General features: G+C 59.7%; 2 protein-coding genes across 3 annotated transcripts; both read left to right on the top strand.

Moving 5' to 3' along the window:
• Positions 1-436: 436 nt before the first annotated feature.
• On the top strand, positions 437-22,221 carry MLXIPL (MLX interacting protein like). The gene is given in 21 exon segments (XM_086624880.1): positions 437-732; positions 9,015-9,121; positions 9,277-9,312; positions 9,315-9,358; positions 9,566-9,655; positions 10,411-10,455; positions 10,761-10,959; positions 11,700-11,777; positions 12,112-12,131; positions 12,133-12,160; positions 13,988-14,098; positions 16,074-16,240; positions 16,319-16,916; positions 17,527-17,600; positions 18,154-18,349; positions 19,042-19,154; positions 19,336-19,455; positions 19,789-19,916; positions 20,275-20,398; positions 21,541-21,670; positions 22,100-22,221. Coding segments are annotated over 21 exon segments (2,826 nt in total).
• A 511-nt stretch (positions 22,222-22,732) lies between these two features.
• TBL2 (transducin beta like 2) lies at positions 22,733-27,294 on the top strand. Of its 2 annotated transcripts, XM_086624552.1 has the most exons (8): positions 22,733-22,862; positions 22,938-23,068; positions 23,148-23,332; positions 23,731-23,772; positions 23,913-24,064; positions 25,196-25,322; positions 26,224-26,376; positions 26,749-27,294. In XM_086624552.1, the coding sequence occupies exons 1-8, from the start codon at positions 22,733-22,735 to the stop codon at positions 27,203-27,205; spliced, it is 1,377 nt and encodes a 458-aa protein (XP_086480678.1). In that variant the 3' UTR covers positions 27,206-27,294. The 2 variants fall into 2 exon arrangements, with proteins under 2 accessions (XP_086480678.1, XP_086480679.1); XM_086624553.1 differs by lacking the exon at positions 23,731-23,772.

Below are 27,294 nucleotides of genomic sequence, written 5' to 3'. Positions count from 1 at the left end.
AGGGGGGGACAGGGGACCCGCAGCTGCTCCTCCCCGGGTTTGCAGGGAAAATAAAAGCCGGAGCCACTGGACGTGTTGCAAGAGCCGGACGGCGGTGCGGAGCTGAAGCTCCCGCGGCTGGTGGCCGGTGGCTGGTGACGGGTGCCATGGCCTGGCTGACGGAGAGCCATGGGCGGGATCAGCTGCCACGGCTATAATACGGCTCGCGAGCTGCCTCGGCAAACCGAAAGCCGAACCTCGGAGAGTGGAGGAGACGGCGTGGTCCGGGGTGGGGCAAGCAGTGCCGAGGAGGAGGTGTGGTGTGGGTGTCCTGTGCTGGGGAGACCAACAGCATGTGCTCGATGCCAACACAGCACTCGTAGGGCTCCGGCACAACCAGGACGTGGACTACAGTGCCGGGACAGACCGATAAGGGCTCCCCAGCAGGCACTGGGCAATGGCAGGAGCTCAGGTGGGGCTGCCAGGACCCTTCCCGGAGCCCCCAGTTGGGCCATGCCCTGTCTCTGACTCTGACTCAGACTCTGAGGATGCGACTGTGGGCGGCACAGGGCCTGGTGCCGGGGCACAGAACCCCTCCCAGGTCATCCACAGTGGCCACTTCATGGTGTCGTCCCCGCACAGCGACTCGCTGCTCCGCCGACGCCACCACCGCACCAAGCCCGAGCCAGCTGATCCCCGGAGCATCGACCCAACCCTCACCCGACTCTTCGAGTGCATGAGCCTGGAGTACAGGTGAGTCCCAGAGCGCTGTCGCTGGCGTGCGTCTCATGGACCCCCCGGCTCTTTGAAGGCAAGAGGCTTCATCAGGGAACTTGTTACTAATTGCCAACTGACATCCTCCTCTTCTTCTCCATTGGGTCGTGATGTGCCAGCTGCTCAAAAACCACCATCCCGGGAGGTTTCAGGGAGAAAGAGCTGATACTGGGTTGTTGGCCATGGAGCCAGAGAAGTTCCTCTTCTCTTCACATGTAGCTTAACCCTCCTCCATCTCCCCATGAGATCTGGAGTCACCGTGCTCGGCTGCAGCACGGGCCAGGCCGTGTAAAGCAGTAGTAACCCTGTGGACAGCCAACACTCAGTCTTTGGCAACCCAGCCCAGAGCAGCAGTCCTGCCTTCCTGTCCTTGACTCTGCCCACATGTCCCAAGGTTATTCCAGGGCATGCAGCAGTACTCATGGCTTGATGGCTGCACAGGGCTTTGTCCAGGGCCTCCTGATAGCTTCCCTCCTTCTCTCCTGCAAAATCAGAGGGGTGACTGCATCGTTGCCTCAACCACACAAATTGCCCAAGCCCAGGATGCTAGGGATCTGATCATCCCATAGCTCCACGAAGACAACAGGAGAGCCGGCATCGTGTCTCTTAGTGCCTAGGTCCACATTCTAGGCAGCAACTCCCCTCTTTTGACGAGTCCCCAAGGCTTTGAGTTCTCTCACGCATAGCATCAGGGTGACTTGTTCTACTAGCATCAGTGCAAAACTGCTTGCACAGCTTTCCCAAAATGTCCAGGTGAAAACCTGGAATGATAATGTCCTACTGATGCTGCATGAAAACACAACCTCAGCAAAACAGCCTTGAAGAGTTGCCCGTTGTCTTGTTCCACACAAGGTCTCATTCAGTTGCTGACATCTCAGGTATGGCTTGAAGTCCTTAAGTGCTCGACACAGTGGAATATATGGTCGCTGCTAGAGCAGCCCTGGTGATGCCAGGTGCTGGGACAGCATTCCAAGGGTACTAGTTGCTACATAGTCATACATAGGTGTACGTTTGGCCCGTCACCACATCCCAGATTGATGGGTTGCTCACAGTCAGTGCAGCACAGCTCTCCTCCAAGGTGCTGCTGAGGCTGGTGCTCTGCAGAAGCACGACGAGCTTCAGTGTAAGGTGACCCAGCTGAGGGTCATGCTTCGTGCCTGGCAATGTTAGGCAAGTCACCCCTACATGCCACACGCAGGGGACACTAGTGGCCTCACTCTCTTTTGCTCTCCCAGTCCCATACTTGGCTTATTCTGAGCCTTCCAGTTGGGGCTGAAGGAGCAGACACTGCTCCACCCCAAGGTGCTCAAGCTCTTGACTCCTGAGATGCACCACAGCCTCCCTGTGCCCCTGAGCTCTGGTGCTCCCCAGGCAGAGGGAGAAAGGGCAGGATGCGAGCGCTTCAGCAGGCAGAGAGGACCATGGCATCTGTATGCCACCCAGGGTTGGCCATTAAGCTGCGGACAGGGCTCCATCACTCCAGATCTCTCTACCTCTTGGACTCTTGCAGGGCCTTGTTTCCCTCCTGCACTGAGCACAGCAGTGCACACACCAGCCCCAAGCCCAGCGCCATGGCAAACTGTAACAGCAGTCGAAAAGTAGCCCTCAGTGAGGAGGATCCACATCAGCTACAAAGCATCAGTGCCACCACTGATGGCCACCCCAGAGTCCAGAGCACTGGAGATGTCTCCTGGCTGCCTTGGTGCAAGACTAAATCTTGCTCAGCACCTATGGGAGCCGTTCTTGCTCTGCTGTGGAGCCAGGGTAGCTGCAGGCCATGAGACCGAGCCAGGGAAACTTTGACATTGGATGTTCTCCAGACTTCATGCTCTCTTCTTCTCTCTTGGAGTTCTTTCCATCCTTAGATGATCTCCCCCTCCACCTCTCAGCTGTCATGCTCTGCAACTTGCCAGCATCCTGAAAACAGGATGACACGCATGGATCAGAAATCAGGTTTGGGTGAACCTGGACTCTGCCATGCAGAGTTGGATATGCCTCTCCACAGGTGGGATCGGACTGTGGCTTTAGAGCTGACCACTCCACTGGCTGGCTGCCGTATTCAGCCATTTCTTTTCTCCCTTTGGAAGCCCATGGCAGCTTTGCTAACACATTTTTGACAGACTTGTAAGCAGCAGCTGGAGGAAGGTATCAGAGGCGATAAATGGAGTTGAAAGATACTCAGCAGACCTCTACTTTTAGTCTTATGTGATTTGATACTTCTCTGCATCATCCATCATTTCACACGTTCCTTCCCAGCCAGGTTCCTCAGAAGGGTTATTGGTGCAGCACAGCCTCAGCTGGAGTGGCCAGCCAGATGTCCTCCAGTCTTCAGGAGAGCATCCACAGTTGTGCTGTAGTGTGGACTAACTCCCTCATGAAGCAGAAACCACAAAAGGTATCAGTTGGGAGGCACCTCTGGAGTTCATAGTCCAACCCCTGTGCAGGGCAGGGCTAATTCCAAAGCCACATCAGGTTACACAGGGCGATCAATCACCCTCCTGGATGGTGGAGACCAAGGATGGTGAGCCCACCACCTGTCCACCCTGTCCCAGGGCTGCACCACTCTCACAAGAAAGAGTGCTATTCATGGCTCTAGTTAGAGTTTCCCTTGTTCCAGCTTGTGTCCATTGCCTCTTGTCCTTTCTCGGTGCATGTCTGAGAAGTGTCTGGCTCCATCTCCTCTACAGCCTCCTTTGGGCAATTGAAGGCAGTAAGTAGAACCTCTCTTCACCTTCCCTTCTCCAGGCTGAACAAACCCATCACTCACCATCCTCTTCTGTCATGTACATTGGTCCCAACCATCTTAACATCCTCCTCTGGGATCGCTCCACTTTGTGAAGATCCCTCTTTCATTGGAGGGACCAGCCTGGACACAATATCCAGACTTGGCCTTAGCAGCTCTGAGTTGAGGGGAACTATCACTCCTCCTGACCTGCTGCCTCAGCTGTGACTGTTTCAGCCACCCATCCCTTGCTGCCCGGCCTCACACCATTTCAAAGGCAATACACCAAACTCTCTCTGAACAGTTTCATTTTTCAGTGGCTGTAGCTGAAGAGTCATTGGGGTGGCTGTAATTCCTCCGTTCTCCAGCATTCCTCCACGACACTTCACAGATGTTTCTGGCAGTCCTGTCTCAGCTTGAGCAATCGCCCCAAGGATTTGCTGGTTTATCCCACCATGGGCTGGACTGAACATCACCCCTTCGCTGGGAAAGAAACGTTCTCTCCTCATCAAGGCTTGCTTCTAGCTGTAACTTCTTTCTTCAGATCCCTCAGAGGCAACTGCCCCCACTGAGGTCTTCCTACCGATGTTGTGGGCTGGGATGAAGCAGTTCCCAGTACAAAGGTACCCATTTTCCAGGACACTACTTTCCTTCCAGCAGCATTCCTGCTAAAGACTTAATGATGCTCTTCCACTGTTCCGTCTCCTGCAACCTGCTGTATTTCTTGAATCCCTTCCTTAGACTGCTGTTTCTCCCGTGGTTGGAACCCCCTGCAGCATACGCAGCCTCCCCAAGTTCCCTCAAAAAAGCTGACCTCTTCCAGGAACTGTTCACACTATGGCCTCAGCACCATCTCCCCAGCTGAGCACGCTTCCTCCCCAGCACTGCAGAGTCGCTCCCTGCTCTCCTGCCCTGCAGAGCCAGTCTGGGCTCACACACCTTCCTGTCACCCATTGCAGGGAACCGCTGGGTGACCGACCTGAGGAATGGTCCTCCTGAAGGGAGGAAACTGGGTGCAGATGGGTACTGCAAACCGCGGACACCCATGGTCTTATCTCGCACACATCTATCTTGTGCTTCAGAAGAAGCATCCTGTAGCTGTTCCCAGAGCATGATGTAGATTAACCTCCTCCTCTCCCCTGTGTACACCGAGAGGGGACATTTAGCAGGTAGGGACATCAGGCTGGTAAGTGATGTGGAGTATTAACTCTGTCCCTTTTGTGATTTAAAACAAGGTAGGCTTGGTTTAAATTATACCATTATACCCTTCATGCTGATCCGGTACTAATTCATCCTCCTGGCAAGCGGATAGCAGGCTCCCAGGCTTTCCTAGAAGAAGTGGAATTGCTGCTACAGCTTTGCTGAACTCTCTAATTGATTCTCTGATTCACAGTGCCTTAAACACTCATGCACAGGGGCAGAAGGCACCTAGGCAGAGACCCCAGTGGTGCAGACGCTGAGCTGCCCTCTCCCCATTTCCTTCTCTTGGGATGAGCCTGCATGTTCCTTTGCCCTCCTGGCAAATCACCCACCCCAGTTCACTACAGTTCACCAGCGTTCGCCCGCAGCCTTGTGCACCGGCTCAGACTGGCTGGAAGTGGCTCCCACCGATGTGGCCGTATGCTGCGACTGCTGGGTCCACCCCCACCATCTGAGGAGGCTTCGGTCCCATCCAGACCTAAGACCATCTGGGTGCTGCCTATGCCCTGGCTGGAAGGGGGCGGGGTGCTCTGGCCAGGGGGGCAGAGCTGGGTGCCAACGGCAGCCCCGGCTCGGCAGATCCCTTTGGGGCTTTGCGGTGGGTTGGGCAGCCTCTGCTGTGAGCTGTCTGTGCGATTGGCAATGACAGGTCCGGCGAGGGGGAAAGGCTAGTGCTCGGGCTAAAGCCACCCACGCCACAGTGTGGCTGTGCTGCCAGGAGCTGCATGCCTTTCCTCCGTCATTTCCCAAGGATTCGAGGCTGATCCTGTCCAAGCAGTGTGCACCGGAACTGAGCTGGTGTGCAAGCCTGTGCCCACACTGATGCATGGTGGGGTTATACCTCCAGAGATCACCTAAATAGCTGGTTGTGGAGATGTTCCTAGCTTGGTTCACAGCTATCCAGCTTCCCAGACAACTATTCCCACTATTCCCAGACAACTGCAAGAGGATTTAAGCAACTTCCCTTCTCATCTGAGGCACTTCATGCTTGCTTTGCACGGAGGTAAATGGCTGCCCGGGAGGCAGAGCTGTAAGGGCAGAGGCACGGCTATCTGGGAGTAAATACACAGAGCGGGGCCCTATCTAATCCCCAGTACAGTCTATTAACACCTTTGCTACAACGCTGCCCTCCAGTTACCCCAGATGCACCTGCGCCAGCCGCGGCGCCCGCTGGAGCAGAGCTCCCTCCCTCCGGAGCTGCACGGCGAGCGGCAGAGCTGGCACGTCAGCCAACGCATCAGCGCGACGCGGTAAAGAAAAAAGCTCGTTCAGATAGCAGAGGTTTGGAAGTCAGGTTTGAACACAGTTGTTTTTTGCTCGGGGGCACTTTTCAGGAAAGTTGCGGCTAGATTTTTAACTTTCTTTGCCAGGCTCTGGATTTTAAACCACAAAAATTCGAGCAAATCCATGACTTTGGTAGCAAAATTTGTGAGAAATGGAACATGAGCTTTTAGGATTTCCAGGAAAGGCTGTTGTCTTTCGGCCAGCCCAGGGCCAAGCTGTGTCCTGGCAGCCCAGGGAGCAAGAGGGGTCTAACGGCCCCACGGAGGGTCCCGCTCCTGGCTGCGTACCTGCCAGAGGACCCCAACTTGGCTGTTCCCCTCCTGCTGCTGCCTGTTTCTCAGCCCTGCATCTCACCAGATGCAGCCCTGCATCTCACCAGACCATTCCTCCTCCCTCCTCTCGTTGTTGATGCAGATCAAAATTCTCATTTTGCCATGAAACCAGGAGCCACAACGGGCTAAATGAATCATGGAGCAAACAAGGTGCGGCTGGCTGAAACCGAGTCGGTGCTGACCCACGCCGGGTTTGGCCCCAGGCTCCCACCTCACCCCATCCCCCTTAGCCGGTGGTGGGGTCTATGTCCCCATTTCTCCAGCAGCGGGGGCAGTAGGACCTTCACCCTGTTTGGGGCATCCCAAACCTTTCTGGCAACTCAGCGTAGAGTTTACATCCATCTCCCCAGGGAGATAATTTCAAGGAAGGGTGGGGCCATTTTCAAGGCAAACCAGGGAGCAAAGATCAGCCTGATAAGCCCCAAAACAAAAATGATCATTAATGGGGAAAAAAAGCGGTTAGTGGCAAAGGCCAAAAGCATCTCCCCTCTGCCTCAGGGCCCATGGGAGCTCCGTGGCTGTGGCCCCAGCAGCCTTGTGGGTGGCCAAGGTGCCCGTCTGTGGCTGCAGACCTGCAGTTCGTGGCTCAGGCTGCTCCTTTAAGCTGGCTGTTGGGGCAGGCGGCACTGGTGAGGAGTGTGGCTGGGTAGCCTTGACCGGCAGAATCTGGCCACGCGCCCGGGAAATCCGTTCCTTCCATTGGCTTCTCTGCTTGGCACCACCGTGCTGTTTGCCTTGTGCCACTGGGGAAAGTTCAAAATCCTGGTGATAGTGGAGTGGCCAGTACATAGCCAAGTCCTTAACTCTCTGCAGGCCGGAGCCATAGGGACACAGGTCCTTCCCCAGCCCCTGGGGCCATGGGTTGGGCTGGGTGTCCCTGGGGAGACCGTTCCCATTCACTCCTGCGGGTGGGAGCACCCCTACTCCCAGACACGTCCCTTCATGAGACTCCAGAGCTGGAGGGGACCCTTGTCCTTGTTCCCCATAGTGAGATGGGACAGCAGCGCTCTCCTTTGCCCTCCGACACGCTCCCTCTGGCCATGGAGCCGCACGGGAGCAGTGCAGGGGTCTTGCTGCCTGCACTGCTGCCTGGTCGGGCTGCCTGGCTGTAACGTGGAGGGCAGCACCCTGTCTGCACCTGCCTCCTGGGCTGCACGGAGCCCTGAGCCGAGCTCCTTGTCAAGCTGGCACAGCTGCCGAGGGAGGGAGCCTAGTTTGCGTCATGGCCCCTGCAAGATGGCCATGCCGTGCTGTGCCATGGGAGGCAGATTTCCAGGCAGGTTAATGCGGAATCAGCCAGAGTCTTTGCTTGTTTGAGGGTGCTCAAATGTTTCACAAGCTTGAATGCACAAGTGTGTGGCTTCTTAAAACATTAGCTGGGCACTGCTCCCGTCCCCAGCACCTCCCCGGGGACATGGCCCAATGGCACCTTGGGGTGCACCCAAGGAGATGCTGGCAACGGGACGATATGGCACTCCTACATCCAGCACAGGCTTTACCTTTCCTCCTCCCTGCATGTGCTGAGGACAAATGTGACTCAAAGCAGCACCAAGATCTTTAAGGGACAAACTCTCGGCTAGGGAGGGACATGGGCTTCCTTGGGAGGGGTGTCATGCAGCGCCCTGCCTGCTCTCAAAGGGCCCCTCTGTGCCGCTAGTATTGCCCCAAGACCATGCCCTGGTGGGTGCGAGAACAGGGGCAGGCGCCAGGCTCATGGGGAGAGGTGAAAGGACCTCAAAGTAAGGCAGAGGGACCCCAGCCTCCCCCACGGAGATCCTGGGGCAGCAGAAACCTCAGGACGACCCCAGTGGGTGCATGCGAGGGGGTTGTGTCCCTCGACTGGAAGGAAACAAGACAATTAGTGAAATGAGGCTGCTGGCACTGCAGGCCCCATTAGGGACATCACCACCACCATGATGAGCTGCAGAACAAACACGGCTGCCTCTAGGAGCTGGGAAACGGGAAAGAGGGAGCCCAGCTCAGGCTGGGGGCTGGGGGCGCGGGTTTGCAGGGATGGGTGCAGTGAGGAGCCCAGGGCAGCGCTGGGCTGCGGGCAGGGCTGCTCCCGCTCTCTGCCCCTCTTGGGGCACAGGCAAGCATCCCTTAATGCCCTTAACGTCCTCCAGCTTGCTGTCCTGCCTTCCCCAGACGCACGCAGACGGCTGCCCCTGCCTGCCCCGCTGCCTGCCCCTGCCCTCAGCCGAAGGTAGCGTTTCCAAGCCTTGGCTGGCATTAAAAGGAGGGTCAGAAATAGCTACCCAAATGCTGCGATGAGGCAAGAGCCCCACAGCAACACACGTCCCCGGGCATCTCACCTGGGCAGGAGACTTCCCTGCCCGTCCCACGGGGCCAGGATGTAGTGTCCTGGTTGGGCGCAGTGGGGTCCCACTTTGGACCTGGGTTTCGAGCCTCAATGAATCAATTCCTCCATGCGCTGTGCTTTAATCCCAGGGGCTCAAGAAGTCTCCTGTGGGTCTGTGAAGTTCCCAGTTTGGGTCTGTGCTGTTCTCAGAGTGAACAGGAGCTCAGGGTGCTCCCATGGATGCTCCCATGGGTGCCAGACAAGCAGCCCGCAGCAGAGCCATGTGGCTGCACCTGCTCCACACTTGCCACTAGTCTGGTGGCCCTGGGCATCTCTCAAGGCATGGCTCCCTCAGGAGACCCCGAACTGGGAGGACTCTGGGATTCGTGGCCCTCAGCCTCTCCTTTGCTTGGTGTTTTAGTGGGAAGCTGGTGTCTCCAAAGTGGAAGAATTTCAAGGGGCTGCGGCTGCTTTGCCGGGATAAAATCCGTCTCAACAACGCTATCTGGAGAGCGTGGTACATCCAGTGTGAGTACAGGCCAGACCCCACTGTCTGCCAAGTGCTGGGCAGTGTCAGATGGGATGGGGCTGGCACCAGGGCAGTGATATATGGGTGCACAGGCACTCTCCCCTGTCCAGGGATGGAGCTCTGGGTAAGGCCAGTTGTGTTTTCCTCTGCGCAGATGTGGAGCGGAGGAAGAACCCTGTGTGCAGCTTCATCACCCGCTGGAGGGGTCGGAGGCTGATGAGCACCGAAAACCAGAGGTAAGGCATGGTCCCTCACAGCTCTCTGGACCAGGAGCAGGTCTGGCTGGCACAGGTGGGAGCTGGGGACATGCAGGAAGCAGAGGTCATCATATTTCATAGATTTGCTGGGAAAGGTGTTTTTGACGTGGCATAAGGAAACCAGCCCTGGCTGTGGGGTGCTGGAGATGGGGGGCTCAGCCGTGACCCCCTGTCCTGCTCCCCCAGGCTGTCGTGCTGGAGGGCAACTACTGGAAACGCCGCATCGAGGTGGTGATGAGGGAGTACCATAAGTGGAGGATCTACTACAAGAAGCGGGTGAGTGGTTCTGTCCATGCTGCTCCCTGTCCCATGGCAGTGCCAGCAGTGGGACAGGACATCAACACACCCAACATGGAGCCGTGGTTGACCAAGAGCGGGATGTTGTAGGCTCGTGCCAGCATGGGAGGGGGACGCTGGCTGCCCCTATGGTGCCGGTGGTGAGGAGCTCGGTGGGGACCCCATCCCCAGCTGCCCGCAGTGCTGCAGTGCGCTCCAGCAGCCCAACCTGGGATGATTGCGCCCTGCCCAGTGCAAGATCTGGGGCTGGGTTTGGCAGCGCACCCACAGCACACGCGTTGGGGTGGGTCAAGCAGGGCCACAGCTCACCCATAGCGCTCTGGTTGGGCTGCGATTTGCTGGCATGCCGCTGGCAGCCACGTCTCACCCTGGCAGCACGTGCTGCCAGGCAGGCTGGGTGGCTCCACATGACTCTGGGTGCCCGCTCTCGACCTTGGCCACCCGCCATGTGGGGTGGAGCGTGGTCCAGCCTCCTCCCCAGCGCTCACCCGGGACCAATAAAGACCAGGGGTGCCACAGGCAGGCAGGGTGCCGGCAGCCTCGCACCGCCACACACCGCCGGTCCCACCGCTGCGGCGGCTGTTCAGCCCAGACCCTGTAAAGTAAAGGCAGATGTGAACTCGTGGTGGCCACGCTGAGCCCCCCAGGAACCCCCCTCCTGAACGCTGCCCCCCTCTGCCCCGCACTGTGCCCACCCTGGCTGGGGGGTGACACAGGCTATCTTCTCCTTCCAGCTCCGAAAGTCCACCCGGGAGGGAGAGCTCTCCAGTCCAAAGCAGGTGAGTTCGGTGGGGAAGGGTGGAGAGGGGGGAAAAGGGAGGTGCAATGCAGACCCCTGCCCTGGGCAGCTTGGGAGAAGGGCAGATGAAAGGCCCAAGGTGTGACGAGCCCAATGGAATGGGATGCCAAGCGCTTGGGATGCTGAATTCACCCTTTTGGAAGCACCAACGTGCCAGGTGTGAAGCTTTGGAGTGATAAATGCTATGGGGAGCACAGGAGCTGCAAGGGAGAGCAGCTGGACAGCCAGGCATGGACCTTACCCACAAGAGATGCCCACCGGGCTCCTTTGCTCCATCTCGTGCAGGATGAGGATGTCTGGAGGCCAACGGAGAAATGGTGCAACCAGCTCTTCTGCAATGTGGTGCCCATGCTGCTTGGGGATGAGGAAGAGGAGCCGGGGGGTAGGCAGCACTTCGACTTGGACACCTTCCTCTCAGACATCTCTGACACACTCTTCACCATGACACAGATGCCCAGCACCCATCAGGCACTCCCAGAGGATGGTAGGTGCCCCAAGCCATACTCAAGCAGACAGTGGAGGAGGAGGTCAAGGCGGGCAGCACACACTGTAGCACCTTCATACTTCTTGGCCGCCGTCCGTGTCCTTTGGGCAGACAGGGTCCCCTAGCGTCCCTCTTGCCCAGGGCATGAGGAGGGGATGCTCCTGCCTTGCCCAAACAGAGCAGAGAGCCACTGGAGGAGGGTGTGCTCCTGCCCTGCCCAAACGGAGGGCAGAAGCATCTCCTCCTCCTCCAGTGCTGCCTACGGACCAGCCCAGGCTGTGTCAGGTGGGATGGGGTGAGCTTCCAGGGGAGGGCTGGCCCCATGAAGGACCTTGCGCCAAAGCTGCCAGACCTGGGTAAGCAGCAGGCAGGTCCTGCCTTCCATGGCCACTCTTTGCTGTCTCTGCCTGGCCAAGACCCAGGAGCTTCTGCAGCACCAGGCAAGTCCTGTACCAAGGATCAGCCTTTCCCCAGGGTTCTTGGGTGCTGCATGAGGTCCCAGAGGTGCTGGTGGGCAGAGTGGTGGGGATGGGATGGCCCTGGGTCTCTGCAGGGTGGGTGCCCATCTCCCTGCCTGTGCATGGCTGCAGGGCAGGGTGCAGCAGTGCAGGGTGGCTCTGGGGTGCCAGGGAGGGGTGGCAGCCAGGTAGGTGTGAGGGCAGCAGTGGGAGTAGCCCTGAAGGAGGGTCTTGGGGGATGCAGTGGCTGGGCCCCAATGGTGCAGCTCTGTCCTCTTCCAGCGTATGTTGGGAATGCTGATATGATCCAGCCAGACTTGGCAGCCCTGCAGCCCAGCCTGGATGATATGGAGATCTCAGGTAAGGGCCAGCCCGGATGCAGTACCACATCCCACACAGCTCAGCATGCTCTGCATCCCACAACAGCCCAACGGGGGGGGATCAGAGGGTTGGCCAGGCAGCAGCAGGAGCTGCTGAGGCAGCCAGAAAGCACCAGACATCCACTGGGATGGAACAAGTAGCGTGCGTGGGCCGGGGTGCTGCGGCAAGCTGCAAGGCAGGGGCTTGGCACGTCTGCCTGCACCCGGGGCAGAGTCACAGCAGGTTGGCAGAGCCTGGCCAGGAGCTGTGCAAGGAGATTTCTACAAACAGAGGGTCTTTACAGGAGTGCGAAACCACCTTGGTTTGGCTGCAGACAGAGGAAGGATAATTATCCTCCACGAGAAAGAGGAAACCTCTAGAGAGCTGGTTCTGTGCTGCTGTGTCCCCCTCCTCACCCCCCTCCCTGGCTGAGCAGCCCGGCTTGGAGCTGCGACCCATCCTGGGATGTGCTACATCCTCTGGGGACAGGTCAATGTCCCTTCCAGGGCCCTGAGAGACAAACCTGGTGTCCAGATGGGGCAAGGGGGCTGCCAAGGGGGACGCTAGGAAGCGGGCAATGGCAGCCTCCTCCCACGGGCAGGCTCTGAGTCATGAGTGTCCGTGAGCACCATGGAGTTGGGCAGGACATGTCCCAGTTCTAGCTGTGCTGTGCAGTGTCCCTGTATGCCAGGGCAACACCACTGGTGCATGCTGCACCGGGGACCTGCTCTGCCCTTGAACGTGATGGAGCCAGTGGCCTGGGCACACTTTTCAGGGTGGGAGCCAGCATCTCCAGACGTCTCTGCGTGTCCATGAGCACCCTGCAAGCTCCGCAGCCGGTCTCCACTTCCCTCAGCGGGAGGAAACAAGGGTGCTTGCGCCATACGGCTGGGGCATGATGCAAGACCAGATGCTGGCGGGGAGCAGGCTGGGTCACCCTGATGTGCCAGGGCAGGCGGCGGCATGACCTGGGGATGGATGGGGTGGGAAGGCTCCTGCCAGTCCTCCCCAGCTCGTTCCCTCCAGAGGTCCCATCAGGGTAAGCCATGCTGGGAAGGGAGTCTGTCCTCACTGCTGGCCCTTTGCCTCCTGTCCCCATGTGCCCCTTGAGGGCATCAGTCGATGGGAGGTGGGACAGCTCCAAATGGGTCAAAATGACACTTGACAAGTGCCCCTTCCCCCAAGAGGTCCTGCATGGCGCTGGAAAGCTGCATCAACCCCTTTCAAGCAGCACCTCACTGTAACGGTGTCACAGAAGCCACCCCAGCACCTCTCTTTGTGTGCAGAGTTGCCATCCATGCTGCCAGCACTGCACAGCCTTGTGCTCAGCAGGAGATGGCAAGGGGCACGGCAGTGCCCATCTCAACCAATGCATTTCTATGAGCAGCCAAACTGTCTTTTTTTCCTGGGGAAAAGGCCTGCATTTTTCTCCAGGGCACTGCCTGGGAAGGGAATGGGTCTTACTGCAAGCAACTACATGGCAGGAGAGAACCCCTTCCTGTTCTGCCCATGGCCAGCGGGTCCACGTGGGCAAACTGCTGGGGCTGGGGAGGGTCCCGAACACAGATGGGGTCAGGGATGGCATCCCAGGTGTGGTTCGTTGCCTGCCCAGGCACAGGCAGCTGAGCAGGGCTGGAGAGAGGCTTGTGTGACCTGTGGGTGCTCGGAAACACTTTGTGGGGAGATTTTTCCCCGGACGTGTTAGTTGCTGGGATGCAAAGTGGTTGACATGAGGTGACAGTCCTGGGACAGCCGAGCACTGTGTGTGTGTGTGTGTGAACGCTGTGTGCGCTGGTGGGATCTGGGTGTGTACTGGGCTGCGTGGGTGAGCGGGAGAGGCACGGAGCAGAGAGGTGTGTGCACTGCGCAGTAGGCACCACCGGCAACCACGGGGCCGTGGGAGGATTCGGGAGAGGAGATGGGGAGTGAACGCTGGGTGCTGGGTACCAGAGCTGTGGGTGCCAGCTGTCCCAGTTATGTCTCCAAAGCCATTTTTCTAGCAGGGTGTGAGATGGCTTTTGGCAGCTCGAGAGCAGGGATCCCCCCAGCAGCCTCCTGCAGAGCACCGTGGTGCAAGCTTGCGGGGCGTGCACCGTGACGGTCGGTGCGAGGCTCCCGCAGGGTCACAGGGCTGTCACCATGCCTGGTGGCTGTGGCAGAGCTCGGTGCCTGTCAGTCAGCGCGTGCAAACCAATCCCCAAATGAGGAAGCACCTCGTGTCCGCGGGGGTGCCGGAGCACAGTGTGGGGGGGATGGAGAAGTCCTGATGGCAGAGGCGAGGGAGCAGCCCAGCCCCATGCCCTGCTGGCACCGCACTCCAGGTAGGACCTGTGCAGGGCATTGGGGCACTGGGGGCTGGGCTGGCCGGCCCATGGGGTGGCATCGCCCCGTCACACTGCAAGGCTCTCCCAGAGCCTGGGGCCAGTGCTGGAGGGTCCTTGGTTTGGGAATGGGCTCTGTAGCCCCGAATGCATTGGAGAACATCCCCGGGTTTGAACAGGATGCCAAAGCTGTGGTGTGCCAACCGCACAGGCTCTTCTCCCTTAAGCAGCAGCATGCCCTGGCCATGCTGTGCAACCTGGGAACAGGTCAAGGTGATGCAACATTGGGAGGAGTATGGGCAAGAGCTGTAGGATGGGGAAGGAGCAGGGGAAAGGGAGGACAGGGCAGCCAGGGGCTGCCAGCCACCTTCTGTCCCTGTGGCACAGCAAGAGGCACAAGAGGAATTGAATCTGCAGAGCTGGGCACCAGAAATGCCTATAAATACCCACAGACCTTCAGTGCCAGTGGCAGGGGACAGCTGGTGTGGGCACAGTGGAGGGCTGGGGGCAGCATGGGGCTGGGTGCTGCGCCCACAGTACACGGCGAGTGCCGGCCCATGGAGGGGCAGGGGTGGCTCTGCCATGCTCCCAGGCATTCACCATGTCCTTGGCAGTGGGAAGGGGCAGTCTGAGGGCTGACTGGGGCAGCTTAGTGGCAGCACTGCCTCATCTCACATATGGCACTGCTAGAATCATCACCATGCTCAGCCCCATGGCATCTCACTCCACTGGCATATTTCCCCTCTGGTATACATTCGAAAGGGTCTCAGGCCTTTGCAGGTCCCAGCCAGGGCACCCTGGGCGCTGGAGCCTGTGCCACAGCCTGGAGGGAGCATGGACTCCTTGCAGCCCAGCAAGTGCCCATGGCACAGCTGCTCACGGCAGGCATGCACAGCTAGCAGGTCGGGTCTGCCAGCAGCAGCACAGGGCCTGGAGGCAGTGATGCTTGTGCCACCCAAGGGGTTGGGAGCATGGCTGGGTGCTCCCGGGAGGGGATGCGGGCACCTGTGTCCCGGGGCGGCTGCTCAGGCGCAGAGCCTGTTCCAGCGGCTGTCAGTCAGCTGCCTGCGGACCCAGCCAGTGCTCCTGCTCTGTCCTATGGGGAAGCATCCAGCAGCCCCATCCCTGCTCTACAGTCATCCTTCCCAGGGAAAACCCTCCTGGCAGTGATGCCTGAGGCAGTGCTGGCACAGGCAATGGCAGTGCCGTGCCGGCACCGAGCCCAGGCACGAGTGGAGCTGCTGTGTCCAGGGAGCTCATTTCTCTGGGGAGGTGGCTGCTCGAAGCGTCGGGCCAGCCCTTTGCGCTGCGGTGTCTGGGCCTGCGGAAGGGTTGTGGGAAGCGGAGAGGAAGGGAGAGGGAGTCGCGGCAGGGTCATGGGGCTCGGCTTCGGGAAGGCCATGGGATGTGGTTAGCCACAGGCTGCACGCTCGGCAGTGCTGGGGTGGGGAGGCAAGCACTCGCCACAGCTCCAGGGGACTGTCCCCCACGGCTTGGGAACACTGTGACCCCAGGAACACTCCGAGCCCCCTCGCTGCCCCTGCCCCACAGCCTGGGTGTTGTGGTCCCTGTCCCAGTCCAGGGCTGGTTCAGGAGGAACAGGATGGCCATGCACCCCGCTGGGAGCAGCCCCAGGTGCTGGTGCATGCAGCGCCTAGCTGGGCGTCGAGGACGGGGTCCACACCCTTGGGTGGCACACTGGGCAGGTTTTCCTGTCCCCACACTTGTGGCAAGGCTGGCCCCAGGCACGTGGGCTGTGTCCTCCCTCCATTTGCCAATGTTTCACAATCCAGGCGCCAAATCTGCCGGTGGAGCTGAGACCTGCCCCGGCCCCACAAAGTGAAGGCAGGACCAGCAAATCCCCAGCAGGGCCAGTAACGGGGCACGGCTGCCCCTGGCATGCCCCAGGGCTTGTCACCTCCTCTCCAGGAAGGGCATCTCATGCCCATCACCCCGTCTCCCCTTGGCCCTGCAGATATTTTCACCAGCCACCGGCCACCACCATCGCAGACACAACCAGGCTACCAGGAGCCACCCTGCTTCGTGCCCATGGCTGAGCCCCTGTTCAGCGGCGGGGGGGCTCTGATGGGTGCTCGGGGGCTGCCCGCCAGCCCCGAGGCCCCGCTCTCACCCAGCACCCAGGTGAGCGGGACCCCGGCACGCAGCACGTGGCTGCCGGTGCCCCGGCCAGCCCCCGTGACTCTCCTGTGTCTCCCGCAGCCCGGCAGTGCCTCCCAGCTCAACCTCCACGGCGCCTTCCTGGCCTCCGAGCTCCCCCCTGCCCCCCTGCCCCCCGAGCCCCCCGCCATGGCACCCGGCAGCCTCAGTGCCCAGCTCCGACACAAGCCCCTGCTGCAGTACGGCATCCCTGGCAAGTGTCTCAGCCTGGAGCCGCCGGGACCCCCTTATGCCCTCCCTGGTCCACCCCCTGGGGTGCTACTGCTGGGTCTGGACCCCCCATTCTCCCCTGCCTCTGCCCCCCGCTCCAAGTTCCCCTACGCTGGCTCATCCAGCCCCTCGCTCCTTGCCCACCCTGCCTCCCCCCTCGCAGCACCCTGCTTTGCCCCCCACACCCCAGGGCTGGGCTACGCCGCAGGCATGGTGCCCCCAGGGTTTCCCAGCCCAGCTGCTCCCCAGCTCCTGCCCCCCACTTTGCTGGGCGACCCCAGGTTTGCCCCCGCCAAGGGGCTGCCCCAGGGTGGGGGCGGGCAGCCGAAGGCAAAGCCTAGCAGCACCAAGGCGAAGAGGCTGCTGGGACCCCCGGTGCCACCTCACCTGGCCGTGCCCACCCCCTGCCTGAGCCAGCTGCTGACCACAGGTAATGGGGCTGGGGGCTGGGGGGGGATGCAGAGGTGAGCGAGTGGCGGGAGGGATGCTACGGGGGGGATCGGAGTGGGAGGCCCCGCTTTCTCCATGGGATTGGGACTCTGGGGATGCTGGGCAGGGCACATGGCTGTCCCCATGGCAGAGCAGCACCAAACCCAGCAGTGAAGCCATGCCCGGGGGAGTCCCCACTGGCTCCAGCAGCCCCAGGAGGGAGATGGGGCCCAGCTGGCCCCAGGACTTGGCCAGGGGCACAGCATCAAAGTCCTCATGTCCCCAGTCTGGTTGGCACAGATGGGCTCAGGGGTGACCGATGTCCTGCCCGACCCACGGCCCATGCATATGATGGGCCAGGTCCTGCAGAGGTTGTCATGTCCAGGTCCACACCAGCTAGGGAGGGGCTGGGTGTCCCTGCCTGCCCCAAGGCTCCCGAGGACATCCCTGCTGTGGAGCACACCTCTCCATCCTTCCCTGGGGCAGATGGGCAGGGAAGGGGCTGCAGCAACACAGATGCTGAGGGCTGGCTGACCGATGGGGCAGGAAAGGTCGCCTGAGCCCCAACACCCTCGCACAGCGGCACCCTTCTGCTCCCTGCCCTCTTGCAGCCAAGCAGGAGTCAGCCCTGGATGCCCCACGCCCGACAGGCGCAGGACTCATGCCCGCGTCCCCAGTCTCCCTGGTAAGCACTCACCTACCTCTCAAGTCGGGAATTGCCCTCCCAGGTCGGGAATTGCCCTCCCAGGTCAGAAATTGCCCTCTCAGGTCGGGAATTGCCCTCCCAGGTCAGGAATTGCCCTCCCAGGTCGGGAATAGCCCACCTGGTTGCTGGGGCAGGGGTAGAGCCACCCTATGGCAGGTGGGGAGATGGGGCTCTGTGGGGTCACTCGTTGCACTATGGGGCTGGACAGGCACGGGGTGAAGGAGGAGGCCTGTGGCCAGGGTGCCAGGGTGGCAGGAGTCACCTGAGTGTTTTCTCCCATAAAAGAAACAGGACAGAGGTGGGAAACGTTCCACTTGCAGGGCCCCTTTCCTGGTGATGCTGCCCTGCAGCAATGGGGCTGGGGCTGCCCCTGAAGATGATGGAATGGGGCTACATGTCCCCCTCCCCGGTCTCCTCATGGGCATTCTGCTGTCAGTGCCCAGGCACCAACCGACCAAAGGGGAAGGTCTGGCTCCCAGCGTGTGTGGGGCGCTGGCCCCCCAACCCCTCATTTCCCTCTGTCTTCTCCCAGCAGCAGAGCGCTACCCCCGATGTCCCCACCGCCTTCCTCTCCAGAACGGCCCAGCTGGGCCCAGGACTGGCTCCTGGCTCCAGCCCTTCCCAAGCGGTGCCAGTGCCAGTACCTGCGTCAGTGCCGCTGGCGGGCACCCAGCCAGGATCGCTGCTGGTCCCCAAGGCAGAGCAGCTCTCCCCCACGTCGACATGTGGTGAGTCTGGGGCACCCCGAGTAGCTCTGCAGGATGTCTTCTTTCTTGCAGGGAGCTTGGACCAAACATTGTAGGAATGTTTCATTTCAGCTTCTATCTCAGCTACTTGCATTTAACCAGCTGAGCATGGATGATTTCTTTCCGTGAGGGAGGGTAAAGCCCCATTCACCTGCCTCCTTCTACAGGGGCAAAAGCAGAAACAGGAAAAGACAAAAAGGAGCAAAATGTCAGACTGTGGTTTTGAAAACCCAGAGCTTGGTTTTCAAGTGGGAAGCACCCGGCTTTCATCTGCAGAAACCAGAGCAGTGGCTGGACATGAGGCTCTGGTGTCGTTCCCAGTTTCAGTTCGGTGCTGCACACTGCAGCCTTAGTGCCCTCAGGACTCTCTCCTGGTGATTTCCACCCCAAGAAACACCAGGAATGTAAAATGTCACATCCCAAATGTTCCCATTTCTGAGAAATTGTATAAAATGACTGGGATTTGAGATAAGACAAAGTAGTAAGACACGGTTGGATGCTGGACCAGAGCATCCCTGTCAGCTGAGCAGGGTGGCTGCCCCGGCGCTGGGGCAGCGCCGCAGGCTGCTCCTCTCTGCCTGTCCCAGCGCAGGACCCTGGTGTCAGTCCGTCATAAGGGGCTGCAGCTGCTGCTGCCCCTCTCACCAGAGGATCCATCGCCTTTCCTTTTCCAGGCAGTGACTGGCCCAAGCCTGGCCAGGTTTCCCCAGGACCCACTGTGGGGCTGGGTACCAGCATGTCCTTGCACCACCCCGTGTCCCGTCGGGGCAGGCCTGAGTCCAGCAAGGTACGGCACGGGCAAGTTTTTGCTATGGGGTACCATCTCCATATGCACCTCCCTCTTTCCTGCTGCCCCCCCGAACTCCCCCCTGCCTTGCTACAAGCTTTGGGCGAGCCTGTCCCCCATCGGGTGGGCAGCCCAGAGCTATCCGTGCTGCCAGGAGGTGCCTGACAGCGCTTGCCCGCAGATGGAGAGCCGCCGCATCACGCATATCTCTGCTGAGCAGAAGAGACGCTTCAACATCAAGCTGGGCTTTGACACACTGCACAGCCTGGTGAGCACGCTGAGTGCCCAGCCCAGCATCAAGGTGAGCGCCCAGGGCTGTGCCCTGGGCATGCAGGGACATGGTGTGTCACCCAGGGATGCTGTGTCCCTGGTCTGCCCCAGTGCGTGGGGCTCTTGCCCTGCACCCCAGCTTGAGGGGCAGGAGGTTGCAAGCCCACACCAGGCACATGAAGACCTGCGTGGTGCAGCCATGCCAGGGTGGTCTGGGCTCTGGAACCTGTGGCAGAAGCTGCCGAGGCTCAGCAGTGGGAAACTGCTCCTCTCAATGCCAGACCCACTGCACAAAGCACCGGGTGCCCCAATCCCTGCCCACCCCAGGGGCTTCCTTCGCCCTCTCACCCCTGTGGCCCTGCAGGTCAGCAAGGCCACCACCTTGCAGAAGACAGCTGAGTACATCTGCAAGCTGCAGCAGGAGCGGGCAGCCCTACAGGACGAGGCACAGCGGCTGCGGGAGCAGATTGAGGAGCTCAACAGCTCCATCAAGTAAGGAGGACATGGTCGGGGGAGGCAGAAGGGAGCCACTTCCTGCATCAGGGTAGCCAGGCTGGGCAAGTGGCAGTGCCGGGGAGGCAGCAGGGCACAGCAGGTCTTCTGAACACCCAGGACCTGCATTTGACTTTGTCCCTCGTCAAACCCTGTTTGAGGGAGGGATGACAGTCAAGAGGCAGTGCCACATGGAACTGGAGCATGGCGACATGCCCCAGAGCCACCCTGGGAGGGGGACACTGCCTGCCCACCCCTGCTGAGAGCTGAGGTCCTGTTGGAGCATCTCCCCATGGGGCAGCCCCCATGGCTCCCAGCCGTCTGAACACAGACCCATGGAACTGCGTGTGCCCCACAGCCTGTGCCAGGAGCAGCTGCCAGCCACGGGAGTGCCCATCACTCGCCAGCGCTTTGACCAGATGCGCAGCATGTTCGATGAGTACGTCCGCTCCTCCACGCTGCAGAACTGGAAGTTCTGGATCGTATCCTTTGAGGCCGGCGCCCGCTGCTCGCTCTGACCCCTCCACCATACATCAGGTCCTCTGGTTCACCCACTGCTCCCGGGTCTGTGGGTTCCCTCCGGCTCGAGAGGCTCTGGGGACCACGAGGAGATGTTTCCCAGCCAAAGGCACATGGTGAGAAAATGCTGAGATGCTCTGGTTTGGAGGAAGCTCCTGTTACAAAGGAGGAAAAGGAGTAGGAGTAAACAGTTGGTCCTTGGGGAGAAGCAAAGTCGCCAGTGGAGCTGAGCTCATGCAGGAAAGAGCTCCTGGTGGAGCAGCAGCCATCAACTAGGGATTAGGAAAGGTCCAGACACAAAGCTGGGGACATGATAGCTTGGCGTTGGTGGCCACGTGGCACACCCTGAAAACCCAGGTGTGCCCATGCCTGGGACACAAGTCTGGGCTCCATGTGGTGGAAAGGATGGAGGGGACCAAGGGCCAGGGAACCGCTGGTCAAAGGGCTGCACCTGCTTCTCTGTGGGCAGGGATTACACACACCGGAACCATTAAGCCTGCAGAGACTGTGAGGTCTACAAAATCACAAGTGAAAGAGGGATAGGCAGGCCTTGCTGCCCACATTCACATCTAGAGCAGGCAGTCTGGGTAAGGCAGAGGTGGCTCCCAACGCAGAGTTGGGGAGCACTGTGGAGCTCCTTCCACAGGACACTGGGGATCCTAAAGCAGGACGAGCTCATGGTGGAGGTATCTGCTGTGGATTACTACATGCACAAAGTCACCCGTTCCCAGTGGCAGTCCTTAGAGGTGGGGAGCACCAGGTGAGCACACTGAACACACTGGTGTCATGCCCTGCTCCTGGGCACTTCAAAGGACACTGTGCTAGCTGGATCCTTGGTCTGCTCTGGAAGAGTCATCTTGGTAGTGTAAACACGTCTGGCAGCCTCAATTGTGATGAGGGTTACGCAGCTCTCACACTGCCCACCCCGGGTGACACTCATGTCCCTGTCACCCCAGCAGTATGGGCTGGTGCCCAGCATGGTGCTGCACCAAAGAAGGCACCCAGCAGGTCTGCACCATGGCCAGGCAGGAAGGTTTGTCCTGCTGCCTGCAAGACAGTGCTGCCACGCCTGATGGGTGGTCCTTAACTCCTTTGCTCCCATCAGTTCAGTATCATCATCCGGCCCCTCTTTGAGTCTTTCAACGGCATGGTTTCCACGGCCAGCATGGAGAGCCTCACCCAGACATCTCTTGCCTGGCTGGACCAGCACTGCTCCCTCCCAGCGCTTCGGCCAAGTAGGTGGCTCTGCTCCTGTCCATGGCACCCCAAAGAAGCCTGGCTGGTCCACTGGCATGGATTGACAGAAAAGCCGAAGGGAAAAGGACGGGGGCATCCTGGGGGGCGGTGGGGCTGACGCTGCACCACGCTTCCGCTGCACGGGAGGGAAGTACCTGCGGGATGCCCTGGTGCTTTCCCGCGCTCCTTTCGCACCCACGCTCCAGCTGAGCTGGCCGCTGCTGCTGCCCGAACCCGAGAGCCCGTGTCCCGGCCGCGCAGGGCTCAGCCCTCCCAAAATCCCTGCAGGGTGGGTTTCCCCTCGCCCCTTCTGCTGGGGGCTGTGGCTGGGAGCTCTGAGCAGGGCTGGAGCGGGGCTGGGTCAGCCCGGGCCGCTTCCAGCCCCCGAAGTACGGGGGGCAGCTGACGTGCCCCACCTCTTCCCGCAGCCGTCCTGAGCTCCCTCCGGCAGCTGAGTATTTCCACCTCCATCCTGAGCGACCCGGCCTGCATCCCCGAGCAGGCGACGCGGGCGGTGGCGGGGATGGGCCGCGGCGGCGGATCCTGCTAGCTGCCCCCGGAGGGGCCTCCCCAGCCCCGCCGAGACTCTCGGTGCTGCCGGACGAACGCCCACCACCGCCAGCGAGGAGCCTCCGGCTCGGGGAGCCCCCGCCTGCGGCACGGACCCGGTTCCCTGGTCCTGCACCCCGGGCGGCGCGGGGCGGACACTGGGCACGGGAGCTCCCGGTGGGGCCGAGCCGGGCTGCCCGATAAAGGACTCGCTCTGCGCACAGGCCCCGGTGTGGTTCTTCCTGGGGCAGGGCCGGGCGGCGGGGCGAGGGCCGGGGCGGGAGGGAGCGGGGACCGGCGACCGGCGGGCGCCGCAGCACCACCATCCGCCGCCAGGGGCAGCGGCGCGCAGCCGCGCGTGCCCCATGGTGCGCATGCGTGTGCGGAGCGGGAGGGGCCGCCCCCCCTCGCCCTCTCGCCTCGGCGCATGCGCGCTGGGGGCGGCTGCGCGGGGCGGGGTGGGGCTGCGGGCGGGACCGCCCCGCTGAGGTGGCGGCGGCGGCGGCGGGAAGATGGAGGCGCCGGTGCTCGGCGGGTCGCTGCTGCCGGGCGCTCTCGCCCTCCTCTTCGTCCTGCTGCTGCTGCTGGCGGCCGCGCTGCGCCGCGCCGCCCCGCGGGGGCTCCCCGCCGCTCCGCCGGACGGTGAGTACCGCGGGGCCGGCCGGGGCTGGCCGGGCCGGGCGGCGCTGGCGTGACCCGACGCTCCGCTCTCCGCAGGCCCCAGGGCGAACGGCGACGCCGCCGCCAGGCCGGGCGAGCACAGGAAGGCGAAGCCGGCGGCGCGGGCCCGGAGGGACAAGCCGCAGCAGCACAGCTTCGCCCACCGGCTGCTGGTCGCTGCCCTCAAGGTACCGCGTGTGGCTCGGTGCCGGGGCCCCGCCGGGGCCCCCCCTCCTCCCTCACGCTGTGACCGCATTCTCTCCGTAGGGCCACAGCGGCTCTGTCTCCTGCCTGGACTTCAGCAGCAGCGGCAAGTACCTGGCGTCGTGCGCCGACGACCGCACGGTCCGACTGTGGAGCACCCGGGACTTCACGGCGCGCGAGCACCGCTGCCTGCGTGCCAACGTGGGGCTGGACCACGCCGAGCTTGTCCGCCTCAGCCCTGACTGCCGGTAGGGCAAGGCGTCCCCCGGCCCAGGAACCGCTTGGGGCACATGGACACCAGGGCGCCCTGCGGACTGGTCTGCGCAGAGGCTGCATCCCTCAGAGGGGCTTGGCAGTACCACTGATTCATGAAAGCTGCAGGGGCTTTGATGTGGTGCTCAGAGCAAATATGGCAGTGCCCAGCTTGCCGTCCCAGTGGGAAGTGCTTGTTAAGGTCTTTGCCAGCAGACCCAGCAGCTGGGTTGAGCTGCTGAGCCTCTCTGGAGGGCTGGGGAGAGAGCTTTTGCTGGCTGGGAAGGCTGGTTGAAAAGCATGCCTTGGCTTTTTGTGGAGTGGCCTCTTTAAGAGAGAGGAAGGGATCCAATTTTCCGATGTGGAGTAATAAATTCTGTTCTTTTCCATTTAGTCTTGCAGTGGAGCTAACACAGGGAGAGAGCTTGGTGCCCTCGTAAACACACAGCTCTTTATCTGCCAATGTATCCCATTCCCAAGGTGCCACTGAGCGACCTGTTTGCTTACCTGTTGTAGCCAGGCTGAGCTGAGGTAGCCTGTTTCTCAACAGTTCAGCGTGTCTGTCCTTCCATTTAGGGCATTCATTGTTTGGCTGGCGAATGGCGAGACTATTCGTGTCTATAAAATGACTAAGAAGGATGATGGCAGCTTCACCTTCACCGCAACTTCGGGGGACTTCCCAAAGAAGCACAAGGCTCCTGTCATTAACATAGGAATTGCAGAGACGGGTATGGAAGTGACAGAGCTGCTCACTTGCCGAGGGTCTCGGGATTGGTTTTGATTTCCGTGTAAAGCAGGAGCTGGTGGGTTGAACGTGTTGGAGTTTTTGGCGTTCTCAAGGCCCGTTTCTGCACCAGTAGTTGATCCTCTGTAGTCTTCCAGATGTTACTTTTTAGCCTTTGTTGACTACTGAGTAAATTGAGAGATGTAATTTTCAGACAGACAATGTTCCTGTAAGCACAGAATTAGCTCCTTGATATGCATAGTCTCCTAATTTACATTGTTAGGGATACTGTTGCAAGGAGGTCTGCTCTCTGTATTGAGAGGGTCACTGTTCTCTGGCCCACCAGTCTCTCTTTAACCAGTCAAAGTTCTCTCTAGTGAGCTCCTATGATCTATCTTGGACTCCTGGGATCTTCTAGAACAGAGGCTGAGGTAGAGCATGTGTCGGTGGTGAGGGTTTGATGAATTAATGCTTCAGGTATGTGACAGCGGGCAGTTGGCAATGGGTGAATGTGAGTTCACCTCTGTAATAGAGCAAAGAAAATGTTAACTGAGACCCTTGTTCAGCTGTGAAAGTGAAAACTTAAACCTGCAACAAGTAGCCAAAAGGTAAAGAGCCAACTCCCTGTCCAGGCTGAGATGGAAAAGGGGAAAGCTCGCAAGTGGAAACAAGCAGGAGTCCAAAATGCTGTCACAATCAGTAATCATGGATAACAGTAGTGTGATTTGTAGTCAGCTAGCTGCCTGCAATCCATGACTGGAAAGCTACGGATACCTTGAGCTGTGTTTTAACCATCAGGGGAAGGTACCAGCTTAGTGCTGAGCTCTGCAAATGAGATCTGAGGGGCGCTGGGGCAAGAAGCACACGTGGTCTCTGCGTGCCCGTCGCCAGCTGATGGCTGCTGAAGCCAAGGTTGCACTAAGGTGTTAACAGGAGCCGAGTCTTCTGATACTGCTCTTTGCTCTGTTCTGGGAGATTGGCACTCCTTGAATTTCGGTGCTGCTTTTGGTTTTCTTGACTGTCCAGGTGCGGGGGGAGGCTGCCCCACTTAGGGACCCTCCCAAGCCTTCAATGAGTCTATGGCAGTGTTAGGCCTGGGAGCTCTCCTGATCTTTGCCTTTCCTCCCTCCCCCAGGAAAGTTTATCATGACAGCTTCCAGTGACACTACCATCCTGATCTGGAGCCCGAAGGGGGAAGTCCTGGCCAGCATTAACACTAACCAGATGAACAATGCCTACGCCACGGTGTCGCCCTGCGGGAGGTGAGGGGTGTGAGGTATTCCAGGCCACTCCTGCTGTGGAGTGAGAGGCTGCAGGAGTGAACAGGAGCCTCACTCCTTCCCAGAGGGCATCATCTGGTTTACAGTTGGACTTGATGATCCTAAGGGTCTTTTCCAACCTAAATGATTCCATGATTCTGTCAGTTCAGACCATTGGCAGTTAGCTGTTATTTTAATGCAATTTTTTGAGAGTTCCACATTTTAAAAAGCAATTCCAGCCCCTGAGGGCAGCCCCTCCGGGAGCACTGGCTCTCACCTGCATAGTCCCAGACACTCGTGGGTTGCTGCTGTTGTGCCTCAGCCCTTCTGTCCTTGTTAACCATCTCCTGAAGAGCTGGGAACAGTGTTGGCCTCAGATAGCAGAGGTGGGCCAACGCAAAGCAAACAGTGTTTCTAACTTCTTCGTAGCCTTTTAAAGGTTAATTGTAAAATTAAAATCTTTTGTTACTGGGAGATTTATTTGTCAGGAAAATCTTGTTCTCTGCTCTAACTTGTTGCTGCAGGAAGGCTAGCCATGGTCCCAGCTCAGTGATTTTTGGGGATCAAAAGCATTTAGCTTTTTTACTTTGGCTTAAGAGTTTCTTATTCCTAAGTTGTTCTGGTCTTTGGTGGCCTTCCTTAGCGTTCCCTTCACTGGCCTGGTTTCAGTGAAAAGTGAAAACTTTTTTAGCTCAGCAAAGCAAAGATTTGAACGTAGGAGCCTGGGTGGGTGGGTTTGCCTTCGCAGAGCCCTGTCTTCTGCACCTCTCTGTGCAGGAGGGCGGCCCCTGACCCCTGCCGTGCTCAGGAGGCCAGAGGAGAGCTGCGTGGGGCTGGCCCTATGGTCTGCCCAAAGCAGGCGTGTTGTAATAGATACTGTGTCTCTGCTTGTCCATTCACCCAGGTTTGTGGCATCTTGTGGCTTTACCCCCGATGTGAAGGTGTGGGAGGTGTGTTTTGGCAAGAACGGAGACTTCCGGGAGGTGGCCAGGGCTTTTGAGTTGAAAGGCCACACTGCTGGCATACATTCCTTCTCCTTCTCCAACGACTCAAGGAGGTAAGTGTGTGTTATCCACTGCCTGAAGTGGAAAACAGCTCGCCCTTGGGAAACATGAGCTCACCCCTTCCAGTGTACGCCAGCAGCCTGTGCAGGGGTGGGGGAATGCTGCCCTGCGCGCCCTCGTAGGAGCCGAGGCGGAATGAGCCAGCCTCACTGGCTCGTTCCACTTGCATCTTCCCCATGGATTTCCTCCTGGGGATGACTGCTACCCGTCCTTTGGAAAGGGGACAAGGACTGTATGTGTGTACAGACTCACACTTCCCGAAAGAGCTCTTTGTCCAGAAAGGATTCCTGGTTCCCAGATGTGGCAGGGGAAGAGGTGCTGCTCGATTTCCTTGCGCTCACCTGTGCTCTGTCTCCTGGCTGCAGGATGGCAACAGTTTCGAAGGACGGAACGTGGAAATTCTGGGACACAGATGTGGAATATAAAAAGCAACAGGATCCATACCTGCTCCTGACAGGGAAGTGCAAGGTCACGGAGCCTTGCCGCATCGCCCTGTCCCCCGATGCTCGTGTCGTCGCCATCTCCAGCGGCACGGACATTGTCGTGTACAACACGAGGAGAGGAGAGGAGGAGGAGCGCTTTCTGGCCGTGCACGGGCAGTGCGTAACAGACTTGGCTTTTGACACCAGCAGCCGCTACCTGGTGTCGTGTGGGGACCGGGCCATCCGCATCTTCCACAACGCTGCTGGTCACCGGGCGGTGGTGGAGGAGATGGAGGCCATGCTGAAAAAAACTGGGAACAAAGCCACGCGAGAGAGGCTGGAGCAGCAGATCTCCAGTGCCCGCAAAGCGCTGGCCGCAATCTATGGCAAGAAGCACTAACCCTCCCCCCGTGGTGGCGTGTCCCGTCTCTCTGGTTGCAGGCAGTTCTGCCTTTGGGATTTCTTTTTTTCTTTTTTTCCCCAGTAACA

The sequence above is a fragment of the Tauraco erythrolophus genome, chromosome 21 (assembly GCF_009769465.1).
Source record: "Tauraco erythrolophus isolate bTauEry1 chromosome 21, bTauEry1.pri, whole genome shotgun sequence".
NCBI classification, from domain to species: domain Eukaryota; kingdom Metazoa; phylum Chordata; class Aves; order Musophagiformes; family Musophagidae; genus Tauraco; species Tauraco erythrolophus.
The sequence above is the reverse complement of the archived record's forward strand: the minus strand, read 5'-3'. Positions and strand labels throughout refer to the sequence as shown.

What these genes read in the sequence shown, in the direction of transcription:
- TBL2 (XM_086624552.1), top strand. Translation starts at nt 22,733, where the DNA reads ATGGAGGCGCCGGTGCTCGGCGGGTCGCTGCTGCCGGGCGCTCTCGCC. An exon ending in CCCCGCCGCTCCGCCGGACG is followed by an intron (nt 22,863 to 22,937) that starts GTGAGTACCGCG and finishes CGCTCTCCGCAG; the next exon opens with GCCCCAGGGCGAACGGCGAC. An exon ending in CATAGGAATTGCAGAGACGG is followed by an intron (nt 24,065 to 25,195) that starts GTATGGAAGTGA and finishes TCCCTCCCCCAG; the next exon opens with GAAAGTTTATCATGACAGCT.